General features: G+C 37.7%; 1 protein-coding gene across 1 annotated transcript in view; it reads right to left on the bottom strand.

The window, feature by feature from the left end:
- LOC144959783 (uncharacterized) overlaps window positions 1-7,500 on the bottom strand; it is a 32,184-nt gene that overhangs the window by 6,523 nt on the left and 18,161 nt on the right. The window contains exons 3-6 of the mRNA XM_078892527.1: window positions 6,420-6,530; window positions 4,808-4,933; window positions 2,517-3,008; window positions 586-861 (exon numbers count right to left, since the gene is read on the bottom strand). Of these exons, the coding sequence (XP_078748653.1) occupies window positions 586-861; window positions 2,517-3,008; window positions 4,808-4,933; window positions 6,420-6,530 (1,005 nt within the window). The remainder of the gene's footprint in view (window positions 1-585; window positions 862-2,516; window positions 3,009-4,807; window positions 4,934-6,419; window positions 6,531-7,500) is intronic.

Below are 7,500 nucleotides of genomic sequence, written 5' to 3'. Positions count from 1 at the left end.
CTCCTCAATTAATTGGATTCCGAGTTTGTCTCACTGCCACTGTGATATCTTTATTCTCTGTTTTCATCTGGCACTTTTCTATACCCTATATTTCTCATAGATATTTTTTCAACAGAGGCAACCCTGTTAGTGGTCAGAAACTCATACTGTGACAATGTGAGTAAAGAGCTTTTTGGCAAAGACTAAACTTTGAATTTGAACCACCTACAGCTTGACACGATTTTTTCTATAGATCCAAATGTGAACATTATACAACAAGACTGCAAAGCTGCAAATCTCTATTTAAAAAAAAAACAAAAACAAAAAAAACCCCCCAAAATATAGAGCAATATCCACTAAATGAGCTCAAAGTGCTTTACAAGGGGTGTCTACCCAACAACACCAAACACGTAAGACCACACATGACACCTGTTAGGGGATAGTACTTTTTTTTCTCTTCTCGACAGAGACATCTATGAACGGCCAGGTATTCATTTTACACCCGAGTATGTTGAGAGAATGTGAGTAAGGAGCCTTTTCCAAGGAATCAACTATGCACTGCTTAGAATGGGATAACAAGTGATTTTAGGTAAAGTGCCTTCCTACCGGCATCAAATCCTCTGCACCCGAGTTGGCCATGATGACAGGAGGAGATCCCACTGAATCACCATGGGCTGGGGGTGGGGAAGGGTTGCTGGCGTCATTGGTGTCCATAGTGGAGTCGGAGTCTGCTGTGTGGTGGTGATGGTGGTGGTGGTGGTGGGGGGTAGTGGTGGTGGCGTTGATGATAGGGGTGGCAGGTAGGGTGGGGATGATGGACATGCCACCGCTGGCACCCACACTTGCTGTGTTGACATTGGGCAGATGAGGTTTGTTGTTAGTCTGTTGGATAAAAAAAATGAAATTAATTACTTGACAATGGTGTATATGGTAATTGCGTTTCAGGTACTGTTTAAAAATAATGTCTACATACAATTCAATTAATACATCAAATTGATAAATTAGGGAGCAGGCTGACTTGCCGACCAAACTCAACCATTTGAAAAGATTAATCATATTTCCTCAATATTTATGCTCATTTTCTCATATTTTTTCCGAAAAATTATATTTTTAACACGTTGAACCACCCAAAATTTCAAAGTTTAACAATAACTGAAAATTATGGAGGTTTATCAAGCTATCAGAGAGTATGAAAATCCTGCAATTCCTGTGACAATCATCTGATCTGTCTGGTTTTGTTTTTTGTTTTTAAGGGTTTTACGCGCTTGCAACACATTTAGGTTATATCAGCACCCGTAAAAAGGAAGAAAATGGGATAGTAAAAAGTTCTAGAATTACAATTAAAGCACCCAAGAGAAAGTAAGACAAAGGGGAACTGGGAACAAATAGGGATGAGATGTAGATTCCAAGAGCATACCATCAATGTACTTAGTTTTAGATCACCTATAAGTCTCATCCGGGCACAAGCACAAAATCCAACAAAGAGGAATACACTCAAATGCTTACATTATACATAAAACAAAAATAACAATTATAATAATACATAACACAGAGAGATGATTTACAAGGAAAAAAATACCATCTCCCAAAACCCCACAATAACTATGCATTTGACTGTTTCCCTCCCAGCCAGGACTCCGGCCAGGTCTAGGACAAAACCAAGTAATCTTATTCCAAGACAATGACAGAAAGCATGTTGGAAAACATATATAAGGGGATAGAAGACACAGTATGTACCTCCCTGCCCACTATGGGAGGCCAGGAACCCCACCCAGTGATCTGTCTGGCTTCTCAGATTCTCATCTAGGAGGAGGTGATATTTAATAACCTTCAACTATTCCACTTTTATCATTTTCCCCCTTTTATTACAAACTTTAGATTGTCTGCATTCAGCATATTTTAGTTAACATTCCCATATCATCATATTTTGGACCTCAAAGTGAATTAAGATATAAGAAATCATACTGGTTGGCTAGCCTGAGCAGGCAATGAGAGACACGTTTTAATAATGAAATTCAATAGAATACTTTTTTAAACAGCAATAAAAACCTTCCAGAATAGTTATATTACTTGCGTTAACATCACTAATTCATCAATGAGAAAACAAGCGAGGAAAAAATAACAAATCTTTTTTTTAGACCCTATAAAAATTATATTAAAAGCCCAGGGAAATCCTTGGGAAAAAACGAGAATTGACAGCTCAATACTTGTGGTGGTGGTGGTGACGATAATGATGATGATGATGATGATGATGATATTTCTATGAAGTTTCACTTTAAAATACTTTAAATGATTGTAATGTTATGCTCGAATACGCATGTTTTTTCAACATTTTCATCCATATTCCTTTAAAATCATGTCATATCCAGCCGATTTGGGCTTCCAATAAAAGATGAATTTACAAATTAAATCTGTACAAATAGCAGGTTTGGACCATGCTTTGTTTGAAATATCTTTTTTTTTTAAAAGAGGGAAGAAAATAAAAGAAAAGGAATGGAATAAATCAAACACGGTTCCAGGACTGATAAGATATTTACCACGGTTTGTAACAACGGATTTGGTTGTGTGAGCTGTGCAAGCTGAGAAGGACTGACTAGTAAGAACTGCTGGAGTTGTCCCCCCTGCATCATGGAGATGGTCGGGGCACCTTGGAGTGCTGGGGGTACCACGGATGTAGGGTTTGATTGGGGTGGTATGGCTGCTGAAATGGCTGGGAGGATGGTTGGGGTTTGATTTGACGATGAAGACGACGACGATGATGATGATGATGATGATGATAGCATCTGGGATACCAAAGATGAAGACGTTGACAGTTGCGGTTGCTGGAGAAATGTGATAGGCGATGGGCTGACATTATTGTTGCTGCTGCTGTTGTTGTTGTTGTTGTTGTTGAGTATGCTGGTGGCTGACGAGTTGGCAGATGTATAATTTGATTCAACTTTCAAGTCCAAGGCAGCGTTGGCCCCTCCAGGTAATGATGTCACTGTTGGACTAGAGGCCAGAGCCACTTGTACTTGAGACTTTAGTTTCTGTAAACGAGTAGGAAGAAAATAAATAACATAAAAAAGATATACAATGATTGAATGTAGTTGTAAGAAATTTTTTAAAATACATATAAAAATAAAATGAATATATGAGGAGTCGACTTTCAAAACCTGCTAGTCACATTTTCATCATACAGAGAATGAAAACTCCAATTCATTGTCACTTATTAAGTGACTTGAAGAGGAAAATACTTGTCGTGTTTGCCCCATAGAACAACATGCTGACTGTTTTGAAATATCCAATTTAATTTACTCTGGTGAATCTGAGAGGTCCAAAAGATTGCTTGAGAGTGTTTACTCATTTTTTCCAAAACACTTCACAAGGTTTCATTTATTTCCCCAGCAGGTCATATGGAACCATATGTCCACTTCATTAAGTACCAGTTGCCTGTTTGACATAAAAAATTGGAGTGCAATTTTCTGTCTTAAATTTCTAAACACTTGAATTTCCTATTTCTCATCATTTTGACACTCAATTTTCTTCATCTAGTTCTATTCATAATTTGTGTTTCCCAAAATCAGGGAACTGGAGAAGAGCCTTCGCTCAACAGTATATTTTGGGTTTAAGGGGATCAACTGGAAAACATGGAAAACTCTATTTAATCTTGGCTCAAGAATAGAGGCAGATGGCAAGTCAGGTCCAGAGATGAGAGGCAGATTGGCACTTATGTGTCAGCTAGGCTAATTCTCCATGTCCCATTGTGTACGTGCCAGGGAGATCGGCTCAGAGAAGAGTCATAGAAACCTACATTTTCCCTTGTATAGCAATACATGGATGGGAATCGTTGACAATAACAAAGGACAGACGAAAAGAGAAGAAATGAATTTGAGATGATGTACTACAGTGCGGCTATGTGGTCTTGTGGTATGACACTTGCTTTCCGATCGGAAGGTCCTGGGTTCGAGCATACTTGAGTCCTTGGAAAAGACTCTTTGTACGTGATGCTGTTGGGACCCTTTGTAAAGCTCTTTGAGCAAAATTAGTGGATGTTGCGCTATATAAAAGCTCTAATTTTTTTTTTCACAGAAGGGTCTCAAGAATCCTATTGACAGGCAAGACATCAAACATCTGTGTCTTGGAGAGAATAGGCCTCAAAGACTGCCAGCTCATGTAAACCATCAAGAAACTATAACTGTCATACTTTGGCCACACCGAAAGAAAAGTTTTGCATGGAAAGTCTCTGTAAAGACAAGTGGAGCAGAGGGAGGCCATGAGAAGGTGGTCTCAAGACATATTGGACTACGTGGTTCAGGTGGGGGGGGGGGGGGGGGGGGGGGGGGGACAATTTGAGAAGCATGATGCATAGCACATTTAAAAATCCAGAAAGAAGCTCTGTCGTCCAATGAGGATCGGCCTTGAAGAGGAGGAAGTTCATTCCAAAATAATACCAGTATAACACACTGAGTCACAAATAATACGGATGATTTTAAGAATATAAAAATTGAGCATTTCCAAAGCGCAATATCTACTAAACCTACTCAAAGTGTTTTACAAAGGGTCCCTAACCAATGGCAACACTTAACGTGTAGGATGAGACATGGCACCTGTTTGGCGATAGTACACGTTTTTTTCCGACAAAGACAACACTGTTCACGGCCAGGCATTAATTTTACACCCAAGTATGGTGAGAGAATGTGAGTAAAGAAACTTTTCCAAGGACTCAACTATGCGCTGCTCAAAGTGGGAAAATAGAAATAATTGCTTCCATTTTTGGTACAAATAAGCAAATAAAATTGTGAATTTAAAAATGTCTTAAAAATAATTTGATAACAATGAATCTTACTAATGGTGTCTGTTGTTGCTGTTGTTGTTGCTGCTGTGCTAGCTGTGCTGACTGCAGTAGCAATGACTGTAGTTCCTGTTGTGACAGAGTAATGCCAGAGGTGGGCAGAGCAGATGAAACTGGAATCTGGAAATTGAGATTTTAACCACGGTCAAATTTATTATTCATAGATCTATAAATAGACTGATTGACGATAAACACCATCACCTTGACCTGCCTACCTAGTTGATGATTTTAAAATTCATTATTTGTAGGGGATAAGAATTGTAGTCAGTAAAGTTAACATTGAAAATCAACATTTTACTCAGACAAGGCCAAGGATTCAACAACTTTGTTTTTTTGTTTTTTGTTTTTAAGGGTTTTACGGTTCTTGCAACACATTTAGGTTATATCAGCGCCAGTAAAAAGGAAGAAAATGGGAAAGTAAAAAGTTATAGAATTACAATTAAAGCACCCAGGAAAAAGTAAGACAGAGGGGAACTGGGAACAAATAGGGATCAGATGTAGATTCTAAGAGCATACCATCAATGTACTTAGTTTGAGATCACCTATAAGTCTCATCCGGACACAAACGCAAAATCCAACAAAGAGGAATACTCTCAAATGCTTACATTATACATTCAAAATAAAAAATATAATAATAGATAACAGAGAGATGATTTACAAAGGAAAAAAAATACCATCTCCCACAACAATAACTATGCATTTGACTGTTTCCCTCCCAGCTAGGACTCCGCCAGGGCCAGGACAAAACCAAGTAATCTCATTCCAAGACAAAGACAGAAAGCATGTTGGAAAACAGATATAAGGGGATAGAAGACACAGTATGTCCCCCCCCCCCCCCCCCCACCCACCCCTGCCCACTATGGGAGGTCAGGAACCCCACCCAGGGCATCAACTTTCATTTTCAATAAGTTTTAATGACTTAGTGATGAACTTCTGAAATAGGACCCAAAATTGGGTAAATCTACGAATATTTCGTAATAGAAGGCAGGGCAGTATCACCCACCGTGCGGATAATGTCAAAAAGTCCAAAAAAAAATTTTTTAATTTACAAAATGAAATCAAATAAAATGAATATTTAAAAAATAAATAAATTTAAAACAAAATTAAAGCCTTGAGTAAAGAAAAAGAATATATAATCAAAAGTAGCCTTTCAGAGCCATAAAATCCTTGGTGCCAGAGTTCCCTCCCAGTTTCTACAGCAAATAAACCGATAACAGCAAATGTATGCTAAGACAGGATGCTAGTCTATTGCAAGTTATTTCGACAAAATCTAACAGACACAGATACCAAACCAATCTTGGTGGACAGAGGGGGGAAGGGAAGGGAAGGGGATGGGCGTCAGACGAAAAATTCTCCACGTCACCCGAGATAAATCCCAATCGGGACCTTCTGACTTTAGGAAAGACGTAGGTATTTTTTTCACACATGTTTCTCTGTCACCCAGGATTGATTGGGTAGCTGGGGTCTGGCTGAAAGTAATTTGATGCGTCCTATCCAATGGGTAACCGCAATTATCATTGTCCCGTTCAACATTAACATATAAACTGGAATCACCAGACTTCACAGGGCTTTATGGTTCCAGAGTGCTACTTTCTATTGCCCTTACCACGGCTTGTTGTCCAAACTGGTTCTGTACAATCAGGCCTGTAGGAATGGCAGACGATGGGAGGCCACTCATGGGGAACAGACCCGGGACGGTCTCACCACTATCCATTTTCTGGAAATAAAAGAATAAACCAAGGGTTTATGTATTATGTATTTGTCAGGATACATAATTTATAAATGACTATATATAAATATAATCCTCATGAGTGGATGCCCATTTGTACTAGTTCATACTATAGGGGCAGCTTGGATCAGCAGTACCCCGTAAGGTAACAAGTTCGATCGCCTGCCGCTGCGCTGTGTAGCCTTGAGCAAGTCACCTTGCGCTAGCTCAATTTGCGGGGATGCACTGCGGCTGACATCTGGGTTATTCCGGTCTTCCCTAGAGACAAATTTCCCCTTTGGGATGAATAAAGGGAATTATATATATATATATATATATATATATATATATATATATATATATATATACATATATATATACATATATACATATATATATATATATATATATATATATATATATATATATATATATATATATACATATATATATACATATATACATATATATATATATATATATATATATATATATATATATATATATATTTATATATATATTGACCTGCCTACTTGAAAATCTAAAAAAACGTAATTTTGGGGGAGATAAAAATTGTAGTCGCTACATTTGACCTCATAAATCAACAAGTTATCCTCACGAGGATTAAATAACTTTTCAAAATCTTTAAAATTGTGTAGTCTGGCATCACCTTTCATTTACAATAGGTTTTAAAGACCAATGGAGGCCCATGAAGTTCTGTAATAGTAGGAAGGTCTTTTTTTGTTTGTTTGTTTGTTGCTTTAGGTCTCTTCCAACACAAATGAGGTTATATGAGAGACCGCTGAAACAAAAAAACAAGCAATCTAACAAAAATAGTACAAATGTAAATCAAAATCATAACCTAAAGATATCATAAGCTAATTTATAAATAACCAAGAACAAACAGGCAGAAGATTTACAGAGAAAAAAAAATCCCCTGTCAAAAATACAATCACAAACCAAAGAAGCAGGATAGGCT

Source organism: Berghia stephanieae, chromosome 14 (assembly GCF_034508935.2).
Source record: "Berghia stephanieae isolate SIO BIC M18660-M18661 chromosome 14, UCSD_Bste_1.3, whole genome shotgun sequence".
NCBI classification, from domain to species: Eukaryota; Metazoa; Mollusca; class Gastropoda; order Nudibranchia; family Aeolidiidae; genus Berghia; species Berghia stephanieae.
The sequence above is the reverse complement of the archived record's forward strand: the minus strand, read 5'-3'. Positions and strand labels throughout refer to the sequence as shown.